Source organism: Budorcas taxicolor, chromosome 2 (assembly GCF_023091745.1).
Source record: "Budorcas taxicolor isolate Tak-1 chromosome 2, Takin1.1, whole genome shotgun sequence".
In the NCBI taxonomy this organism is placed as follows: domain Eukaryota; kingdom Metazoa; phylum Chordata; class Mammalia; order Artiodactyla; family Bovidae; genus Budorcas; species Budorcas taxicolor.
This window is the reverse complement of record NC_068911.1, coordinates 20252292-20275735: the sequence shown is the minus strand read 5'-3', so window position 1 is coordinate 20275735 and position 23444 is coordinate 20252292. Positions and strand designations below refer to the sequence as shown.

The 23444-nt window shown below is 44.0% G+C and overlaps 1 protein-coding gene across 5 annotated transcripts in view; it reads right to left on the bottom strand.

The window, feature by feature from the left end:
* The window catches only part of ARHGAP17 (Rho GTPase activating protein 17), a 96769-nt gene that overhangs the window by 23140 nt on the left and 50185 nt on the right, over positions 1 to 23444 (bottom strand). For all 5 annotated transcript variants that reach the window (XR_008200658.1, XM_052653110.1, XM_052653127.1 and 2 more), the window contains exons 4-15: positions 23107 to 23180; positions 22191 to 22302; positions 21881 to 21957; positions 18216 to 18327; positions 14841 to 14909; positions 14600 to 14681; positions 9783 to 9910; positions 8882 to 8993; positions 8255 to 8336; positions 5124 to 5204; positions 3008 to 3121; positions 502 to 593 (exon numbers count right to left, since the gene is read on the bottom strand). Coding sequence is in view for 4 of the 5 variants with exons in the window: in XM_052653110.1 (XP_052509070.1) it covers positions 502 to 593; positions 3008 to 3121; positions 5124 to 5204; positions 8255 to 8336; positions 8882 to 8993; positions 9783 to 9910; positions 14600 to 14681; positions 14841 to 14909; positions 18216 to 18327; positions 21881 to 21957; positions 22191 to 22302; positions 23107 to 23180 (1135 nt within the window). In the remaining variant the exon portion in view is untranslated. The remainder of the gene's footprint in view (positions 1 to 501; positions 594 to 3007; positions 3122 to 5123; positions 5205 to 8254; positions 8337 to 8881; positions 8994 to 9782; positions 9911 to 14599; positions 14682 to 14840; positions 14910 to 18215; positions 18328 to 21880; positions 21958 to 22190; positions 22303 to 23106; positions 23181 to 23444) is intronic.

Genomic DNA, 23444 nt, shown 5'->3' with positions numbered 1-23444 from the left:
GATGAATGACCCTTGAAACTGTTATGCTAAATGAAATAGACCAGACACAAAGGGTTAAACACTCTATGATTCTACTTATAGGACATGCACAGAACAGGCAAATTCACAGAGACAGAAAGTTCAGTTGCTCAGCTATGTCCGACTCTTTGTGACCCCAAGGACGGTAGCACGCCAGGCTTCCCTGTCCATCACCAGCTCCCAGAGACAGAAAGTAGGATAGTATTAACAGTTACCAGGGACTGAGGGGCAGAAATAATGTCTACTTATCGTTCAGTGGGCAGAGAGTTTCAGTTTGGAATGATGAAGAAGCTTTGGAAATAGATGATGATGGTTGCACAACACTGGGAATGCAGTTAATCCCTCTGAATTGTATACTTTAAACAGTAATTTCATGTTATGTGTATTTTACCACAATGAAAACTTCAAAGATAAACAACAAAGAAATACTGTTTATACTACTGCTGTGTATCAGTGTGTCAATGAAATCGGAGTGGCAGTCACCTTCAGGGAAGAACCAGTTGGCGTGCTGGATGATGGGTTCAATGACCGCAACCACGTGGACAGAAGTGGCAGCTGCCATCTCAGCGAGCGTTCTGCAAAAGAAGTTGACAAAGTTAAACCATCTCCCCAGGGCAGCCTCCAATTTCTGCAGGTTGAGTCAGGGCAATTCAATTATATTGAAAGGATAAGACATTTAAGTACAAAGGCAAAAATGAGATCCACCAGGCTCTGGCCGAGGAGTGTGGCAGTGATCACCCAGGAAGAAAAATTACCCTAACTCGGCTGTCACTCCTTAGTCTGTGCTGACAAGCATGATGTAAGTCAGTGACCAGTGATGTCTCAGAATGCTGGTTTTCAGTTGTCTGGGGACAGGCCTGCATTTTCCCACTCCGTACTCTTGCCTGCGGGAGTCACACTAAGACCCCGGATCACATATACAGTGGTGATCATGGCTATGATGCAACCAAGCGTATGCGGTGTTTCGGGGTGTCTCTTATCACACAGAAGACCTGGGCTCTGCGTTTACACATATTAACTAAGGTTGTCACATACAGATGGGGACTGGTCCCAAGGTGCGTGTGCAGAAGTTGACAGTGACTGAATGCCAGGGCTCACAAGAAAGAAAATAAAGAATTGTTGTTCCTGCCATTAAGGAGCTCACATCGAGCCCAGAGTCAGAACACAGGACAGCCGATGGGATGCAATGGCCTGACATTTATTGGGCACCAACCATGCTCAGAGCCTCAGATTCTTCACTGCACTTAATTTTTACAGCGTCAGGACTGTTCTGAGGTTTTTCATATAAACAAGGACACTGGATCTCTGACAGACTGGATCCCACATCCGACAGTCCCAAACCTACTTCCTCCCTCCTTTTATCACTAGAACCTGTCTTTCCACTGGGAAGAATACTTTTGCTCTGATTTCCAGCCACGTGAAAGTTCTAGCTCCTTTCAAATTCCAGATTAGTTAGAATCTGAATCCAAATTCTGCCTGAAAATCACCCTCCCCTCCCGTTCATACTTCCCTTCCACTCATCTGGATTCTGATTCTCCTGCCTTAGAACCTTAGCACTGGGGAGGAATGATTCACTGGTATTCTTGGCCAATTTTTCTTTTTGAGGAGGTATTGTTTACCTATTGATTTCAAGACCTTTTTATATATCTGGATATTTTTAGAGGAACTCCTTCCCCATTTGTGAATTGCCATTTATTTAAGGAGCTTTTTGACTTTATTTGTTTCCTAAACTGCTTTTATGCTTATAAAATACTCTTACATTATATGCTCAAAGCTAATAAATATTTACCTGATGCATTTATGTTTAGTTACTTAATTTTTTTAACTTGCTATGTTTACAACATCACTCTTTATATTTAGCTCTTTGGTCTACCTTGGAATTTATTTGCTATAGGATACGATACACTATGTAGTTAGCCTTTATATTCACCTATCTTTTGCTTTATAACATTGGATCTTTGTAAATAATTTTATAAATACTTTCCAAAACAAGAGTGGGCATAACACAAGGAAATGGATGAATTAAAGATAGAAAAATTTTGATTCAGAAAGTCCTTATATTTTTTGAATGGTAACTTGAACCATTCATGATTTTACAAAGCTGAAGAGCAGTGAGGGGAGGCAGGGAAAAGTAGTGAAAGCTAAGGACAGATCCTGTGAGCCCCACCACTTCCCTGCTGTGCAATAAGCAAATTATTTGCCCTCTCTAAGCCTTAGCATCCTCATCTGTAAAAATGAGGACAGATCACCGACTTCGAAAGGTTATGTGGCAGACGTCAACAGGAGTGGTTTCCTGGACGCTTTCTAGCTGACCTCTTAGATCCCTCTCTTCCAGTCCATCTACAATTCTCAGAGCCAACAAATAATCTTTCTAAATGCAATTTGCTCAAGTGATTCTTCTGCTGAGAAATCTTGATGCCCTCTTCCCAGCATGACCCATAAATAAGTTCCTAACATCGCAGCAAGATGCATGAGGCTCTTCATAAAGTGGCTCTATAAATTTCAGCCATTGCCTCATGACGCCTGTGCTCAAGTTACATGAGAGCACGTGACACACACCCCACCCCCCCACCCCCAAACACAGAGACCAGGGCCTTTTTGTGCCCTCTGTGCCACAGCTCATTCAGGTCCTACCCATGGGAAACCACTCATCCATCATCAGTCAAGTGCCATCCCCTCCTGAATGACTCAGCCCGAGCTGTGTTCCTCCTTCATAACATCTACGATGCACAGACGTGTGTGTGGAGTTTGTCACTGCACGATCGCCGTTCACCTGCCTGGCTGCCCGGGACTGGGGTCCTTGGAGGACAGGGACCAAGTCTCTTACAGCTTCGTGTGGCCAGTGTGTGGGGCAGGACCCAGCGCACAGCTAAGTCTGAGAAAGTCAGCTGTAAGGGGAAGATCGACTTCAGAAGTGAATTTCATGTCTACCCTTCCCATCAGGTGGAAAGCAGAATTTGATAACAGGATACAGGGAACGGTTACTCACCCTTCATTTTTGGCCCATAACAAGTTAGGGCCTAACACGATTGCAATGTTGCTGGGGGTCATTTTATTAATGTCGCTGGTCTGAGCAAGCTTCGCAAGGAACTTGATTAAATACCTACGGAACAAACGAGAGAAGAAAAGCATCTCCTCTGAAATACTTGGAGGAGCAGTACCTTCCTGCCCAGGGGTTGCTCAGCCCCAGATCCCACAGATGCTAACTGCAGGGTGTGACTTAACCCGAAGCTGCCTTGGGTTAAGTGTTTTTTTTTTTTTTTTTTGGTTATTGAAGTAACCTTTATTGTTCCATTCTTTGTGACCCCATTGACTAGCCCGCCAAGCTCCTCTGTCCACGGAATTCTCTAGGCAAGAATACTGGAGTGGGTTGCCATTTCATTCTCCATAAGTACATGTTCTTTGTTCCAGGGAACAGATAGTTCAGAGCTTGGAATGGGAAAACAGCTCAAATGCAAACCTCAATGATCCAATCTCTATGTGCAATATATTTCTAATCTGTTTTTCCTTTATGCCCTATCTCTCTACCCTGAAATAGATTACAGTATGATTAACAGTGGGGTCAATATATTCTTGATATGAACATAGTTTCTTTTTTACAAACATGACTTTAAAAATACAAGTATAGGTTTATTGCTTAGAAGAAACTGAGAACGCTTTAGGCCCTAATTATGAAAGGATCCAATTTATCATACACTCTCAGGTACAAGAATAGCACTATAAAAGCAAAAAATTAAGAACAAACCCAACTATTTACCAAGAGGGGGCTGATTAAATAAATTACAGCATATCCATACAGTAGAGTACTATGTAGCCATAAAAATTTATTACACACTGATATGGACAAACCTCCAGGACGTGTATTATAGCAAAGAAGGCAAGGAGGAGAATGATGTACATAATATACATTGCCTTTAGTTTAAAAAAAAAGTGAAAGGTGTGACAGAAATGTTTGTAGATATGTATGCAGACATATACATATGTATATATATTTGATTCTACATCTATCAACTCTTGCTGAGAGGATATACAAGAAACTGAAAACACGGGTTGTTTCTCAGGAGAGGAAGTAGGTGGCTGAGAGAAGAGGAAAGAGATTTTTTCCACTGTACACCTTTGAATTTTGAACCATGGAAATGTCCTCCCTAGTCAAAAAACAATTGGTAAAAATTAAAATGAGTAAGTTAAACAAAATAAAAGCTCAAATTCCAAAGCACCAAACTCTGTGATTTAGTTTCCACCATAAGACACTGAACAAAGAGTACCTGCAATTACAAGCTGGGTGTGTTACATGAATCAAATAAGGGATTATAAATTTAACACATTCATAAGGCAAGGTTGATAGCTAAGATATTAAAACATTTAGATTTTAAAATATTAGCTAAATATTAGAATATTTAGCTTTAGCTTAGTGACAGGATCTAAGACTGAAATGAAAGGTCAGGCGACATACCAGAAATTTCACCAATAAAGTATCTGTCATTTCAGATCATACCTTCTTACAAAGTTTTCTTTGGTTTTAAATGACTTTATTACTTCAGGCTACCTTTTTTACCCTTCTCTCTGTGCTTCTTCAAAGTTACATTGTAAGTCAAAGAGAAAACTGAAGTTAAATACTAGAAATTTACTCCACGGCAAATTTTCCTACAAACACAGCCATTCCACAAACTAATATATAATCTCCATTGATTGAAGTTTTATTGAGAAGGATGATCTGTACTCTGCTTAAAATAAATTATGTAGCATATGTGAAACACATTACAGAAAGGACAATTATTGCTGAATTTTTGCCTTTTAGATATTGGACAATTTGGACTCCAAATCCAACATACTGTCAATCAAACTTTTCATAAGAATTTTTTCCCAACAGTTGCAGTGATGAAATGGTCAGGAGACGTATCTATCGATGGCAGATATGATACCCGTGCTCCAGACGCATCACAGTAATACACCTCAAGCCCCACTCCCAGCAACCCCAAATTACCCTCCAGAGCATTTTTTTGATGTGCCAAACATGCTTGAATCCAATGGCCTCTCCACTGTGGAGTAAACCTCTCTTCACTGCAGCTCGGTGGCTTAATTTGCAGAACGCCGATCATACATACCTAAAGTTAACAAAATTTTGTGGTGGCAACTTCTGACATGTTCTCCATAAATCCTGAAGTTTTTTGTCTTGATCCTGTACACTGAGAAAAAAAAATTATTTATTACCTTTATTAATACTCAACCAGTCCATTCTGAAGGAGATCAGCCCTGGGATTTCTTTGGAAGGAATGATGCTAAAGCTGAAGCTCCAGTACTTTGGCCACCTCATGCGAAGAGTTGACTCATTGGAAAAGACTCTGATGCTGGGAGGGATTGGGGGCAGGAGGAGAAGGGGACGACAGAGGATGAGATGGCTGGATGGCATCACTGACTTGATGGACCTGAGTCTGAGTGAACTCTGGGAGTTGGTGATGGACAGGGAGGCCTGGTGTGCTGCAATTCATGGGGTCGCAAAGAGTCGGACACGACTGAGCGACTGAACTGAACTGAATGCTCATTTTAGGAATACCTGTGTTCATCTGCTCTATTAGCAGCGATGCCCCCACTGACAGAGAAAGCACAGTTGGAAAACAGCACAGGCAATTTCTAGTGGTTAGGATTCGGCACTTTTCACTGCCGTGGCCCAGGTTCAATCCCTGGTCAGGGAACTAAGATCCTGCAGGCTGTGTGGCACAGCCAAGATTAAAAAAAGAATTAAAGGGGCTTGGTGGTCCAGTGGTTAAGACTCTGAGCTTCCAATGCATGGGGTGGGGGTGGGGGTGATGGTGCAAGATCGATTCTTGGTTGGGGAACTAGGATCCAACATGCTAGGTGGTGTAGCCAAAAAATAAGAAATTAAATTAAAAAAAATTTTAATTAGCACAGATTTTGGAAAGAAACAAACGTGGAGTCAAATACTAACTGACATACACTGAGCAGTTAGTCAACCTCATTAGGACTCAATCTCCTGAAGTGCCAAACTGGGAATAAGAATGTTAATTCTGCCAAGTGACTGTGAGCTTTCAGAGACAGAACATAAGAAACCACCCAGATCAATGTTTGGCACACAGGAGGCATTCTGGAAATTCTGTCTAGACAATGTGTATATTCCTGTACAGCGTCCGGGGCTCAGGTCTCTTGTCCCAAGGGTGGCCCAGCAGCAGATGAGCTGGCCAAGCTCCTAGCACCCCATTCCCTGGGGCTCTCCCTGCGCTCAGTACTGCCCAAAGGCTCCGGGCCAAGAAGCCCTTTCTGTTTTGAAGCAATTACAGGAATTCTTCTGCTGCAGAGTTTCAATGTGCGAGCTTTCACAGACCCAAAAAGGGTTAGATCAGACCCTGCAGGGCTAGAATCAACTCTGCCCACCAGCAGGAGAGGGCGTTAGAAGTTGCTCACACAACACACCTTCAGACTTAAAACTTCCTGGACAGCTGAACCAGCCTGGAGAGCTGTGGGTAGGGGTTAAACACAATGACACTCTGGAGGCCAGTGAATGTGTCACTGCGAGGGGATGACATTTCTCAAGTATAGAGTCAACATACTAGTAGACAGATTCCTTCTTTTACTGCTTATTTCCTCACAGGGACGAGTCTGGGAATCTCAGAACAGAGAGAAAACTCAAGGCCTAGGAGGAGGGAAGGAGCCTACCCAACACGAGACTCCAGAACCCCTGACCTGACACTGCTCGGTGGGTTCCTCCAGCCCCACAAATGTGGGTACCCAGAGCAGGCAGTGCCCCTTGCTGGTTCCAAGGACACAACTGGACTAAGAGGTCACTCTTACTTTAAAATCCTCACTATCTACCAGGAATAACGTCTTGCTCCATAGCTGCAGAGAGAAGCTAGGGACTTCCCTGGTGGTCCAGTGGTTAATAATTTGCCTTCCAATGCAGGGGATATGGATTCAATCCCTAGTCAGGGCACTAAGACCCCACATGCTGCAACTAAGACCTGATGTAACAAAAAATAACTAAATATTTAAAGAAAAAAAAAAGTCAATACCTTAAAAAAAAAAGCCCAAATGCCTGGTTCAACTGATGATGAATGACTCATCAGAATATATGGTTTATTTCTAATCACGGCTCGTTTGATGGGAACAGGTGAGCATTTGAAGATGTGGGGAGGGGAAGGGAGGGGAGGTATATTCCCCTCCCCTTATAGGTGAGGAATTAGGCATTCTGAGAGGAAGCGAGTCAATTGGGAGGGACAAGTTGACCAGGAGGCGGCCAGGGAGAAGCCTCTAGAACTTTTGCAATGAGCTCTGCCATGCCTAAAACCAACTACTTCTGGACAGACAGAAGCCGGGGTCGGAGGAGAAGAGATAAACAACATGGACTCAGGCTTCGGGGCAGAGTTCTGGGTATGGATTCCAAGCTCTGTCAGTTAAGTGACACCGATCTTCCATAAGCCTCCATTTCCTCATCTGAACAGTGAGGATAACAACCATTTCTGCCTTTCATGTTATTAATTATCGGCTGCAGGAATTCATGGGCATAAAGATTAGTGCAGTACTTAGCATGCAGTAAATGCTCAGTAAGCATCAACTATTGTTATTGATCATGTCAACATTATATTACTGCACAGCTGAGTTCCCACACAGCTCAAAATACCTTATTTTAATGTTGTTTTGTGGTCCCCAAGAGTGAGATGATTTACAAGCAGGACAGAGTATTACATTGTTTTCTTTAACTTTTAAAATTCAGTGTTCTTTACATTACTCTTGCCTAGAGAATCCCATGGATGGAGGAGCCTGGTAGGCCGCAGTCCGTGGGGTTGCTAAGAATCGGACATGACTGAGCGACTTCGCTTTCACTTTTCACTTCATGCACTGGAGAAGGAAATGGCAACTCACTCCAGTGTTCTTGCGTGGAGAATCCCAGGGATGGGGGAGCCTGGTGGGCTGCTGTCTATGGGGTTGCACAGAGTTGGACACGACTGACGCGACTTAGCAGCAGCAGCACCATATGTAAAATAGACAGCCAGTGGGAATTTGCTATATGACTCAGGGAGCTCAAACCGGCGCTCTGTGACAACCTAGTGGGGTGAGATGGGGTAGGAGGTGGGAGGGAGGGTCAAGAGGGAACGGACATGTACACCTACAGCTGATTCCTGTTGATGCATGGCGGAAGCCAACACAATTTTGTAAAGCAATTATCCTTCAGTTAAAAGTAAATCAATTAGAAAAAAAACAACTTGGTGTTCTTTACACTTACCTCGCAACTTGTGTCCATTCTTCATACAGATTAAAAGTCATCAAAGGTTCAGGCAGCTCCCGTAAATAGGACTTCAAAGCACCTGAAATTAGTAACACTCTCTTTGAGTATGGCAAGGGGCAAGGCTGGGACTCTCAGGATACATTATTTTGCAAATTCAAACGACCTCAATTATAACCACTCACGATACATAGAACAAATCATGAATTGGCAGGAGTGGTTAGAGGATGAAATATTCACAAGACAATTTCTGTCCCTTGTAAAATATATGGAGAGATTAATAGAAAGTAAAATCAGCTTCAAAGTCATCTTAACAGGCATCATTTCTCTGCAGAGACGGAGATTTGGGGGTAAACAAAGGGAAGAGAATACAAGCGTGCCTCCAAACATTTGGATTATAAGCTGCTTTCACCTTTACTTAATAATAATCAGGAAAATAAAACAAAACCCCCAAAACAGGAACAGAAAAGATATGTATGTGTAAGTGAAAGCACACACACTTTTGAGTTTTGTCACTTCAATCTATTAAGGAGACCATTTCCGTTTTATCTGTTACTTAAACTTAATCTTGAACGTTCAGCTGATGCTGTGCCACCACCTTGAGGCGCCTTCTTCCATGGAGCTCACCTGCTACAGCATGGGGGTCAGAGTAGAACTCATCCAGGTGAGAAGTAGAACAGTCTAGAGCAGCTTTCAGTTTCTTTAACTTGGAGGCCCCAGCCCCAATTCGGAAAAGGCCCTAAAGACAACGAAAAGCCATTAGTATCGCCTACTGTATATACAGCACCTGGAACTCTGCTCGATGTTATGCGGCAGCCTGGATGAGACGGGAGTTTGGGGGAGAATGGATACATGTATCTGTACGGATGAGTCCCCTCACTGTTCACCTGAAACTATCACAACATTGTTAATCAGCTACTTGCTTTTGTTGTTAAGTTGCTAAGTTGTGTCCAATTCTTTGTGACCCCATGGACTCTAGCCTGCTAGGTTTCCCTGTCCATGGAATTTCCCAGGCAAGGATACTGGGGTGGGTTGTCATCCCCTCCTCCAGGGGATCTTCCTGACCAAGGGATGGAACACTACGTCTCCTGCATTGGCAGGTGGGTTTTTTTGTTTGTTTGTTTTGTTTTTTTTTTACCACTAGCGCCACCTGGGGTAAGGATTTCATAAAATAAAAGTATGTAAATACCATGCTCCCCCACCTCACCGAGTACTACACAAATGTAAGAATCTTGCTATTGGAAACTAAAGCTCACATAAGCCCTGGTTCAGTAGTACATCACGAAATTCACTTTCACAAATCATGACCACAGTGTAAAATGAAATAATCAAATGGGACCAAAAGAAAAAAAAAGGCAGAGTGTACTGCAGGTAGGCAAGGTAAATATTTTTCTGTGAAAGCTCTCTTTCATTCCATGTCTACAGAAGGTTACATGGACAGGGTTTCAGCGTGAAATGTGGTCACAGTGAATGCGGTTCAAGAATCACTGGTCCGGGGAGACTGGCCCGGGATGGCGGGGCCACTCACCTCCTCCTTCATGCCCGTCTCCAGCAGGAGCATCACGCAGGCCTCGATGGGCAGTGCGATCTCACGGCCGCTCCGCTTCAGGTGTTCTTCCAAAGGCGTCCCAAAGGCGGGCTTCTCCGCCCACTTATCTAGAGCAGCAAACTGCCCAGTGAGACACTCGACCACCTTGCGGGCGTCACCAAGTTATTTCCTCCCCCAGACTACCAGAAGGGATTTTTCTCTTTTTCTTTAGCAGCCTGTAGCTGAGGCTTTGGGAAAGGGGGAAACGTGTCCTCTTTGCTTGTGTCCTTTCCTGTTAACGTATGTGCCAGGCTGGGAAGGTGACCTGTAGAACAGAGCCCGACACGGCCACATGGTGCCCGATGTGAGATGCCCAGTGGAAGCTGCAATGGGGCTTCTGGCCCAACATGCACCCAAGATGGGTGGGCTGCCTTGGGCCAAAACCAATAGCCTATCTGAACACAGAGTTTTCACTGAAAAGAAATTGACCTAGCCATGCAAAGCAGCACTGGTTTTCTATCCAGAGGACAAGAAATCGACTCCTTCCATTGAAAAAGGAAGTAATTTCTTAAAATTGTAAATATCAGCCGAGTATTATTAAACAGGACTGGAGAGGGCCACCGTAAACTCCTACACCGGGACCTGCAGCACCTCTTGGTGCCAGACCCCCAGACTGCCCAGGATTCTGAGTGGAGAGAACGCAGCCCCCACAAGGCAGCTTAGGCTGGAGTCTGTGCCAACAGCAGCAAAGCAACGCTGTGTATTATTTTCCGGTTACGTGCGCTGCTTCATTGCACGGAAGAGGTGAGGCGGCTTGGCAGAAAGACAAGCGAGAAAACGGGGGGACAGAAACAGGCATTTATGATGCGGATGCGCAGGGAGACTAAGAACTGGTGGCGGTGCCCGGGCTGCCCGGGGGCCCACGGAGGCCCAGCACTGATGCAGATGCAGGCAGAAGCCAGAGAGAGCAGACCGCCTGGTGGAAGGGACCCCACCGGGACACGTGGCTCAGGAAGGGTTCCTCTCGGCATGTGGACACGCGTCCTTCAGCCACTCTGCTGTTCGAATGCTGAATGCCAGGTGGGCAGTGTTACCCCAGCATGGCTCTGACACCACTCCGCATGTGATGGGGGGAGGGGCCCACTGCAGGAAGGAAAGGGAAAGCCCACGAACCCGGAGACCTGGGCGCTCCTGGGAAGTCAGAGGTCAAAGGCTGCTTTTCTTTGGTAGAAAGAGCAAGTAGGGTACAAGAAATCGACTCCTTCAGTTGAAAAAGGAAATAATTTCTTAAAAATGTAAACACAAGCCAGGCATTATCATATAGGACTGGAAAGGGCCAACATAAATTCCTATCCTAGGACCTTAAAGGAAGGGGTGCGGGGGCGGAGGGCAGTGGCCGCTCTCAGAACTGTCAGGAGGCCCCTCGTCCCTGGTGAGGGCCCCAGCCCTGGTCCGTGGAACTCTGAACAAAACCAGCAGCCCAGGGGGCCTGGCCCTTCTCAGAAGACAGAGCTCTGGGACAGTCCACTCAAAGGCCAGATCTTACTTCAAATACTTTGTCCCTTTATTTAAAGCAATGATTCTCAACACAGGCAGAAGAGGGCCAGCTGACCTTCCCCTGCGGGGGTGGGGGTGGGTGGGAGTGGGGTTGTTGAGGGGGGATATCAGAATCACCCAGGGACTGCTGAAAATGATTCCTGCCATCACCTCCCTGTGCATGACCCTGCGATGCTGAGGGGCAGGCACACTCCAGACCCCGCCGGAACTTTCAGGTCAAAACTGGACAGGGTGTCCCATCCCCACCTTGGTGTAACGTTGGCAGAGGATGGCTGTGAGAGCTGTTGGCTTAGAGACCACTCCAGAGGCAGACTTTACCACCGGGGCTGCCCCTTCAACGACAGACCCTTCAAGTGACAGACCTGCAGTGCTAGGTCAGAGTTCACAGAGAACACCCCCCCTCCCCCCGGCCCCACTCCCCGGGACAAGAGCGATCAGAGTGTGAGGAGAACACAAAACACACATGTAAACGGACAACAGAAATTAACAAGACAGGACGTGTTTGCTAAGTCACTGCAGAAAAATGGTATAGACAAGGGTCGCAAACATAACTGTGTGCAGGGGCGCCGTAGGAGCTCGATCCAGTGGGGAGCATGTACGTGATCTGCCCCAAGGAGGCAGCCGCTCCTGGGAGCTGGCCCCATGTCACCATGCGGGAAAGCAGATCCAGCATCATCAGACCCTCTGAACTTCCAAGAGAAGCCAGAGATTAGGACTGTCAGGGTTTTTAACTGCTGGCAATTAGTTTAAAAAAAAAATTTTTTTTTTTAAATGAGAAACAGCTGTTTGCGACTTCTGGTGTAGACCATAAATGCTAGAGCGATTTGGGAGATGCAAGTGTTCACTGTTGGCTTCAGTTGTCAGAGAAGGCTTCTCAAGGAGGGGAGCTTGGTGAAAGTCTTAGAAGTTGGATAGGAATTAAGTAGACCAGGAGGACTTGGGCTGAGAAGAGAGCAGGGATCCTGAGTCTGGGAACGGACACTTTCGTCCACACTCTTGCTCCAGGTGATGGGGCATGAGTGGGAATGGAGAGGAGGCATCAGAAAGGAAGGGAAAGAGGGCTCTGAGGTTTGAAACCTGGATTGTCTGAGGGAAAGGAGGTCCCGAGAAGCCCAGGTGGAGAAAAAGGTCAGCTGGTGTGGGGGAGCATCGGTTTGCTGCTTGAGATATGCTCAGTTTAAGACGACAGCCAGTCATCGCCTGAGACTGAGGCTGTGTGGATGAAGATGCAGGTGAGAGTGGAGGCCTGGAGAAAGAAGGTGGGGAAGAGGAGAGGCAGAAGGACACAGGAGCAAGGACTGGATCGCATAAATGGCTCAATTTCTGCTGTGGAGAAAACACAGCCCCAACAATGGTGGAAAACACAAAATGAGTGGGGGAACTGGCAAGGAAGAGCCCATTCAAGCCACGTCACACGCCAGAATCTGACAATCCAGAATCATTGGCCCATTGGGATTTGCAGTGCTTTTTGTTTTCCATTTTTGGTTTTAACAGCAAAGTGGTTGGAAGTGGAAATTAGACCACATAGCACATGGGTGGGAAGCTGGTTAGAAAATTGAGGTGGTCGATAGAAAGGAGTCATTTCAGCCTCCCAGAAAAACAAAGGAAAATGCGATGAAAGGAGGCTCCATGCTGAGGACAAGCAGGTACTGAACAAAGGTCAGATGACCAGAGTGGAAGACCAGGGCGCTGGGTGGGAGGCTGAGCTTTTTCCTACTGTAAGGATACTCTGAGTCTTTCTAGAAACAGAGAAGAAGGAAGAGGAAGACAGAACTAAGATAAGGCAGATTGGAGGCAGAGGTGGAAGGGGCTGAACTGCAAGACTTGGGCGAAGGCAGCAGCCTCAGAGAGAGAGAATCTCATTTCTTTCGATGGCTGCTCCCGCCACCCACCGGCTTCTCTCGTCCCTCCTAAAACGCCTGCCTGCCCCTGCCTGTTCCCCTGACTTTCTGACATGCTTCTCCAGGGAAAACAGCCTTGGGTAAAAATAGAATGGGAGCTTTTCAAAAGGGGGGAGTGGAGCTGCTAAAGGAATTTTTTGTGTCCTTTAGCCAACCCTTCCAGACTAGGCTTCAAAGGCTAAGATGGTGAGCTTTACTATTTTGTCCTGTGTAGAGTACGGCGCGAAGGAGGTATCCCGTAACTACAGGCTCTGGGCGCTCTCACCAGCAAGAGCCGGCCCCTTGCAAGGCTGAGTGTTCGCTGGCTGCTTCGTTCCTCTGTACTGTGACTCAACCCCATTACCCAAGAGTTAGGCAATGGGATCAGATGGGAGATGGGCTAAAGGGTCAGGCAAGGCACAGAATTTTCTAATTCTGAAATCTAACAACTCTCAGGCACAAAGACTATCTTTTGGGATTGCCTACTATTAATATTTAGGAGAGAGGAGTGGTATTCTTGAGGGGCCAGTGTGTAAGCACAGCCAAACCCATGCACACACGTGTATGTTTCACAATCATGGAGTTGTGACACTCAGCGTCTGGCTTAATCCTCTTTAAGCTCAAGACCAAGGCTTCTGTTGGGGGCATTTAAGTTCCAAATGTCAGGACCATACCATAAGGCAAAGCATGTAACATGCCTGAAGGGGACAGCAGTGTCTAATCATTTACTGATCTCTGCTGGGAGATGCTCTGATAGCAAATCAGAGAGGATCAGAATCAAAACTAAGCATCACGGGAAAGTTCGGACTGCTCATAACTCAAGGGTAGGATCAGCAATGTGCCTGAACATAGTGGGCAAAGTGAGTGCTGATGAGAACAAGATCTGAATGAGGTGGTCATGTTCTCATGACCCAATCACACTGATTACATGCCTAATGCTGTGGTATCAGGTACCGGCTTCTAAAATTTCTTTTGGGAAGCCCCCAACTTTTTTCTTAGAATGTATGCTCCTGGAATCCCAGAGCCAGAATAACGTCCTATGGAACAAATAACGGGTTTGGGAGAAGGTAATTAGAGGCTAGAAGGTTTTGAGCCTATTTAGAAGACAGAAAAATAGGCGCTCCCCCAAAGGGTGCAGCTTTCTCTTCAACTGAAGGTTTCAGAAGAACTGCGAATGTTCCATTAGTATGTTAATTTGGGCTTGGAAGAAATTAGAGAATGCAGCAAGGGAAGATGAAAGTGTGCTGGGGAACAGTGCCCGCCTAGGCAGAGCAGCTTTGTCCAGAGGAAATGCATGCAAAGGAGCTGGGTGAAGAAGAACAAAGGCGGAAGTGGCAGAGGCAAGAAGGAGGCATCAGGCCAGCACGCAGGTTACGTTACCTTGATGGGCTCGCAACTCGGGAAGGGCCTTTTCTAAGACTGCTAATGCTTTTCTATGGTAATCTGCTTGAGCTTCTAATAACTGAGAACAGACCCACATTCAAAAACAAAAGTAACGTTAGCATTGGATGGACATACACACAATGGCTGAGCAAAACCAAAAATGACATCTTTTGCAAAAAAAGCTAAAATGACTCAACTTTTACAGTGCTTTCATGTCTCGCCAGGGCAAAGTGCTTACCGTAATAAAGAATTTGCCGTACTCCCCTTCTTTGGCCATAAAGTTGTACATGTCCGCTGCAAGTTGATCCTGAGTAAGTGGAAGAGGAGATGTGTCATTGAAGAAAAGAGATGTGAAAGCAAACAGCATCTGAGAATTGATGTCCATGAACTCCAAGAGCAAAACGTGATGACACAGCCACAGACTAAATGTCCATCAACTGATTGGTATGCTCATACATAGGGATGATGAAAAGAATAAGTACGCTTATTATTGCCTGATCTTATTAGGTATGGCCTGATAACAAACTTCTAAGGTTTATTAAGACATGAAACATAGAACATTACTTCTGGTATAGTAAAAGTGTAAAAGAGGGAGAGGAAAAGATTTTTACCACCATGTTTGTAGAAAAATACTTTTAGGAAAAAAAGCAAGAGGGTTTGCTTAATAACAGGGGTTACCTGTTGGGAGCAGTAGGAATTAGGAGGAGAAGGACAAGGGCGGAAGAAAGACTTTATACTGTTTACTTTTGATATTTGAACTAACATACAAAGGACTGGTTCAAAATTGGGAAAGGAATTCATCAAGGCTGTATATTGTCAACCTGTTTATTTAATTTATATGCAGAGTACATCATGTGAAATGTTGAGGTGGATGACTCACAAGCTGGAATCAAGATTGCTTGGAGAAATATCAATAACCTCAGATATGCAGATGATACCACCTTAATGGCAGAAAGTGAAGAGAAACTAGAGTCTCTTGATGAGGGTGAAAGAGAATGAAAAAGCTGGCCTAAAATTCAACATTTAAAAAACTAAGATCATGGCATCTGATACCATCATTTCATGGCAAAAGTGGAAACCATGACAAATTTTATTTTCTTGGGCTCTAAAATCACTGCAGATGGTGACTACAGCCATGAAATTAAAAGAATTCATGGAAATCTTGAAAGAAAAGCGATGACAAACCCAGATAGCATATTAAAAAGCAGAGACATTACTTTGCCAACAAAGGTCTGCATAGTCAAAGCTGTGGTTTTTCCATTAGTCATGTACAGATGTGAGAGTTGGACCATAAAGAAGGCTGAGCATCAGAGAATTGATTTTTGAGCTGCGGTGCTGAACAAGACTCTTGAGGGTCCCTTGGACAGCAAGGAAATCAAATCAGTCAATACTAAAGGAAATCAACCCTGAATATTCACTGGAAGAACTGATGCTGAAGCTGAAGCTCCAATACTTTGGCCACCTGATGCGAAGAGCCAACTCACTGGAAGGAAAGACAAGAGAAGGGGGTGACAGAGATGAGATGGTTGGATGGCATCATCGACTCAATGGACATGAGTTTGAGGCAAACTCTGGGAGATAGTGAAGGACAGGGAAGCCTAGTGTGCTGCAGTCCATGGGGTCACAAAGAGCTGGGCACAACTTAGTGACTGAACAACAACAAAATGAATTACATAAAAATTCGCTTAAAACTGATAAGTTGGGCAATTGGATATATCCATATTTCAAATTTTCATATATATACATCTAGAATTTCATATACATATATATATATATATTTTTTTTTTTTAGTGTACTACTTTCTGTTTTGGATAGGGTTCTGGATCTAGGAGAGTAAAACATTTCCCTGAGAGTTCTCAAATACAGATCTACTTTCATGAGGGTTTGAAGTTTGAGTTGATTATATGTATGGTCTAGAAATCCTTAAAATGAGAAAGTTTAGTTTAAAATTGCCCTGGGCTGGCAATACTCTCTGGGAGACTGACTCCTAATCCCAAGAAGGCCCACAGATAAAGTCCCTCTTAAAATAAGCTCATGATACAAAACTGAAGAACAGTCCACCATAAAGGAGAAACAGTCCACCATAAAGGAAACTCTCCCAGAAAATTTAAGAAAACAAAATGAACAAAGACTTAAGCATACATAAGTGACTGAAAACATTAAAAAAGAATAATGCACTATCAAAAAAGGCAGACTTGAAGAACTAGAACTTTAAAATGAAAAATATAGTCAGTGGAATTCAAAACTCGATGTTTATTAAACATCAGATCATACATAGCAAAAGAGAGAATCAGTGAAGCAGAACTTACATCTTAGGAAACTACCTTATGGTAGGTAGTTTCATAGTAGGTAAAATAGTTTCCTAACTATCTTAGGGAACTGGAAGTTAACATAAAGAGAGGAGGAGACAGAAAATATTTTCCTAAGTTTTCACCATTTGACTTTCTGACAAGCCATGGTGTGGAAGTTCAGAGAAGAGACATCAGCCCATAATGCACCAGTTCAGACACCCAAACTGCTAGCCAAATTTATTTCCAATAAGGAACCAGCAGCCGAGAGCTAGGTTAGACCAGATATGAACAACAATGGAAAAGCCTCAACTCTCTAAACAAGAAAAAGCCAATGTGAGGCTTTTATCAGAAGCATTTGTGTGGTTACCATCTTTTTAAATGCAAAGGGTATGGCATGACTTCAGTATTAATTCTTACCCACTATACTATTTTCAACAAGTCGTTTTATTGCAAATTGTCCAAGGTTTCCTATCTTTAAAAGTGAATTACAGCATAACCTGAATAAACCAAAACATCCAGTCCTAATGCCAGTTTTGGAAAATGGTGAATAATAAGAGGAAGAAAAGTTTCAGGCCATGATTCTAAGACTCACCAAAGACTTGCTTCTTTACCACTTCAAATAACATTTGGAATAAACATCTATTTTCGTAGATAAATGCATAGAGAATAAGATCACTTAACCACCTAGCCTGGAATTTAATTTATGAGATACAAATTTTATATTTCTCCCAAGTGAGAAACCAACTGTCCTAGCAACATCTTAAAAATAATCCTTCCCTTTCTTGTGGACATATTATGACCATATATTCAACCCTTAAACATAATAGCATTCATTCTAGAAAACCTATATGATTCTGTTTTTGTGCTTACTCTGCATTATTTTAATGCCCATAACTTTTATGATATGTTTGTCTATAGTTTTTTCCCTTTATCTCCCCCCATTCTTTATTTTATTTATTTTTAGTTGGAGGACAATTGCTTTACAATATTGTATTAGTTTCTGCCATACATCAACATGAATCAGCCATAGGTATATCTATTAAAATCTTTGTTTTAAATAAGTTTAGACATTTTAATCAAGTTTTTAAAAAATATCCTACTTGAATTTTAAAAATAATGTTTTATTCTGATTATAAAGCAATGTAGAGTCTTGGAAAATAAAGAAGGAAGAAGAAAATAGAAACCACCTTGAATATCATTCAGGGAATTCTAACAGGAATTATATAAGACATTAAATAATTTGCAATATTTGACCTTTCATCCATCACTTGCAAAAACCAAAAGACTGATTTAAGTACACATTCCTTAGGGAATTTTCCTACCTTGCACTGTTCTACTTTATTTCCAGCTTCATCCATCTCTTCCTTTAGGGTATCTATTTTTGATGGAAGCCCCTGAAAGTTGGTTCCTGAAGATTTGTGAGCCTGGTTCCACCTACAAAAACAGAGGGGTAGGTATTATCTGAGAAGCCACTGTATATATGCAATCTTATGGAGTCGAGGATCTAGCAGAGACAGATTCCTTTCCCAAAACTGATTCTACCTGGGATGTCAGTACCTAGAATGCCAGCTTCTCTGGAGCTTATCCTCTAAGAAAGGAAACTGGTGGAAGTGACGCAGGCTTCCCGCCGGGACCGGACCCTCGTAGTGCCGGGAGGAGCTGTCTGCTCCGAGCAGAACTGACACACCTTGTCTCTTGCGAGCCCCACTGCTGGAAATCAGTCCATGGAACTTCTTCCTCTAGCGTCCAATCTCGGGATCGTCGCCATGAAATACCCCCTTGTTCTCTTTCTTTGATCTGGAACGTTCCCTGTGCCACTGGGGGTCCGTTGCTGCTCTTCAGGACCCCTTATAACACTGCCAACAACTGTCCTGACCTGTGACTACTTTCAGCAAGTGAAAGCCAGAACTTCAGTCATGGAGCTAGTAATCGATAGCAGTGAAAGCACTTTAAGAATTAAAATCACCTGTAAGGATTAATACTCCAAAGACAAAAGCTACAGCAAATCTGAAACATAATGTGGAATGTTTACATTCCTTTCACAGTAAGTCAAAAGAACTCCCTTCCCCCCAAAAATATAGCAATAGTCACGGCGGGGGGGCGGGGGGGGGGGGGCGATGTATGGGGAATAACACTCTAAAACAACTTCTCTTCGGTTTTCAAGTGTGTTTTGACTTCTTTTTAAATATGGACATACCTGCTATTGTGGAAAGTTCTAGCACTTCAAATTTAAACATGGATGTTATAAGGATGCAGATGAGAACCCATGTTAGCAACTTCTCCAGCTTCCCAGATGACTGCATTGCCCTCAAAAGGCTCTGCCCCACTCTTTCATGCTCCTGATATGGTGCCCTCCTCCACAACGAGGCTTCAGTAAATGTGCTAAAGCAAAGCGGCGATGGAAAAAGCATTGACTTTGAAGTCTGACAGGCTCAAGTCTAAAGCTCGGCTCTGCCTTCATGAGCTGTGTGACCTTGGGCAATGGTCTAACCTCTCTGTGCCTCAGGTTGTCTCATCTGCAAAACTAAGAAAACAAATACCATTTGCATGCCAGAAATGTCCTAAGCAACAAAGGAGAGAACAAACATGTGTATATGCGTGTGCACGTGATGGAGTCCCACTTGATGTTAGCTGTTACCATTTTCCTCTAGGGAAAAACAACAGGAATAAGTAAAACTAACATGGAAATATTCATCTATCTCAGCTTCTCATCATTAAATGAATGGGGCCACAAACGCAGGATGAGAGAATCAGTGTTGAAATCTCCTACAGGATACGTGTGTTGCAGATGTAAATTGCGGGCAGGTAGGCATCTATAATACTGCTCAACCAACTCCAGCAAGAGTGACTCACAGCTTTGTTCAATTAACCATAAAAAGATTCTTCCTTTTCTTCAGCAAAAATCTACCACTGGGCAGCCTGCACTCCCCGATACTGGTTCTGGCCACAAGATTCTAATCACACGTACACAGATGGCAAGATGATGATGGACTTTGTTCAGAATCCTAGCTCTGCTGTTTAGTATGTCTCAGGGCCAAAGCGAGTCATAGACATGCCATGTGCACGTCCCTCCTGTCTCTGCAATACAAGTCTCCTCTCAAAGTAGGAGACATCACATAACCTCCTAACCCCCGTCCCCCAACAACCTTCACTGAAGGGTCTCTGCATTTAGTATCTGATAGAGTCTGATTCACAGTAAAGATCTACTTCATGTCTGCTGAAAACATGAACAGGCAAACTGATAGGGACTGGTGCGAGAATCGAAGAACTGACATATCACGTATGTGTAACTGGCATGTGGCAAGCACCCGGCAGGTGGTGGCAATTACCATTTTCACCACGTGTTAATTCCTAGATGTCTCTTTTATCACCTCAACATTTGTTATATCAGGATGTGTCTTACCAATTGATTTGTACATTTAATACAGTGGTGTTTCTATTTCATTTCCCTCTTGAAGATGGGTATTAAATCAGTGGTGCATCTGACACTCCATGGCATCTTAGAAACAAGGAAATGCAGCCCTGTTACAGACTCTCTCAATCTGCAGTAAAAGCATCTGACACACAGAAAGTCAGTAAATGGTGGCTGTGTCTCCATTTATTTGCCAAACAGAAATAACCACATCTAGTTCACAAGAGCGCAATGACGACTATTAACAAAGTAGGGCTCAGCAAAACCACCTGTTTTGCAAATAAAGTTTTATTCAAACACAGCCTTGCTCATGCATTTACACATTGCCCAGGGCTACTTTTACGCTACAACTGCAGAGCTGAGTAGCCGGAACAGGGAGCATCTGGGTGGCAAAGCTGAAAATATTTATTATCTGGCCCTTAACAGAAAAAGCTTGTCAATCCCCGTATAAGGTGTAAGAAAGGATCGGGCCTATAAGGGCATCTCCCTTATCCCCATGCTTCTCATATGAATCATCGATACAAACGCCCTCACGGATGGAGCTGAGGCTGGAGCCCGGAGCACTGATAGACAGGTCACTTGACACCAGCCCTCTGGGATGGTTACTTGGTTTTACTTAGTTCCTCCCTGTTGAGCACAGCATTTCTTTCTTTCTATTTTTGAGTTAATTATACTGTATTTTGAATTATTTTCCCAGCTTTTCTGAATGTATCGCATGTTTTCTCTGATACAGTAAAACATTTGAGTATACAATAGATTACAAGGTCTGCAGTGATGAGTTAAAGATAAAAGTGCTTTTTAATCTGTTTGCAGACACAGCTTCAGATATAGTTCTTCCTGTTTCTGGTTGTTGGCAGAACGTAAGCAGTTTCTTACATGTTTTTAAAATTTACAGTCAGGCTCTTTCCCTTTATCTGGAAGGAAACCAAGTTCCCCTTTCCGCAGTGCTTTCATCTTGTGGAAAAGAGACCACAGGAAAGTGCAGATGAGAGGAAGGTCAGAGGGGAAGAGACGTTCGATAAAATGTGACAATTGACAAATGAAACTATGCTCTGGGAAGCAAGGACCATTTACTCCCTTCCTTGAGTCCTGTCTGCTCTCCACAAGCACGTGCAATGTGAAGGAATGCCTGTTCTAGGATGGAGTGGAGCACAGAATCCCTTGACTGTGAAAAATAATCAAAAGCGCACGAGTGTATCTTGACACAGTGGGACCCTTCGCGGTTGCTAAGGTCACAGATCTATTTATTCCTACTCTCCACTACTCCAAGAGTAAGGCTCTTAGTTTTTCTTAGAACTGTCTCTTCTTCCCCGAATACACTTAGGTTTTTTTTCTTTTTCCTGTCTTCTTTCACTGTTGGTTGATTAACAGCAGGGTGTTCTAACACCATCCCGCTGGGAGAATGGGGCCGGAAAGCAGGTGTAAGTGGGTTGTGACTCGGTCAGTCAGGTGTGTGAGTCTGCGGCGACTTCCGCTTTGTCCACCCAGTGGTCTTTATCTGTGTTGAGGAGGGGGATGGTTACCAGGGATGTCATGGAAGACCACATTATGGGTTATTTTTCAGCTTTATCTTACCTGGCTCTGACCGAGTCCCAGTCTAACACCAGCTTGGCGAGCTGCTTCCTCTGCTTCTGGATGTTGGGAATCTCAACCTGCAAAGAAGAACACACCAACACACCATGTGGGACGAGCTCCAGGATTTTCAGTTTAACATTTGAAAGTGTAATCTTTATTTACAAATGGTTTTTCTCTTTAGGCAAAGGATTTTGTACCCTCCGCTTACTCCCCTTATATCCAAAAAGAAGCATAAACGTCAAAAGCACTGATTGTTAAAATTTCAGATACAAGTGAACCTTCCCTGCCCAGCCCCCACTGAAGCCCCCACCTCTGCGATGCCGTACAGAGGGTCCACAATCTCCTTCTCCACAAAGACTTCGTGCTGAGAGAGTTCCAGAGCCAGCTGATTCTCAGCATCTCCACACGTCTCCAGCATCTTCCTTTAAAAAACAAGATGCCCCAACAACACATGTACATCCATTAAATCTGGCCCGCAAAGCCCACAGAGCCAGCTCCGCACTCCCCACGATGGGAACACCTTAGGGCGCTCCATGATAGAGCCTTAAAAATGCTATAAATTTATTAGGGCGTGAGTCCACAGGCTTGTTCTTTAAAATGAATAAGACTATCTCAGGTACACTGTGTGTATGCAGGGGTGGGATGTGTGTAAACAGTGAGGTGGCAACTCACTGAAAGGTTAGGCCCTTGGGTCAGGGGACAGCCAAGTATTCTCAAAAGCACTCTGAAAATCGTTTAAAACATACATCAAGTTCATTATTCTATTTTGTTTTTTGTCTGCTAGAAAATAATAGTGAAGTTCATTACACTGTATCTGTTTTCTGTCTTCACAGCCTAGGCAGTGCCCTTCAAAGAACGACAGAGAACTACAGGGCGCAGAGCATGGCAGACCCTGGAAATGGGCTGAAAAATCCAAAGGTCATACCAGCTGGGAAAGGAGGGCCCGTGTTACAGCAGGAGAGAGCTGACAGGCTCAGCAGAATAAACACTGACCTATCAATTACTTCATTATTGGCCCTCGGTAGCATCGATCCCTGCTTCTATTAAAAGAAAGATTCTCTAGCATCCCAGGGGCCTCCCCTGGTGCCTGAGCCGATCCCCTGGCAGATGGGCCATGCCATCACGCTCACGGTCCCTCTGGTCACACAGGAGGCCGCCCCCCAGCCACCCACTTCCACCAACCCACAGGGCGCTTGGCTCTCTTTCTGATAGCAGTCAATTCTTACCCCAGGAGAGAGTCTTCTAACTGAGTTGATGCTTCCTGCATATTCTGAGCGAGAGCTGTCAGAGGGAGTTTTTTCTGGAAGGCAGAAGACAATGGGGTTTTACTTTTTTTTCATTAGAGTTGACACCCATTCTTAATTACCTGCGTCAGATCATCAATCATTGGTTTCTTCTCCAGGTACACTGCACAGATAAGAGATACCTGTTTAGGTTTAGATTCTGGTCTCAAAGGTATCAATTGTCTGACTTTACCTCTGTGTTCATTTCCTCATGCCTGGAAATTAGGGCTAACAGTACAAGGGTCCTAGGGCTGTCTGTTGATTAAAGGAGATATATCAAG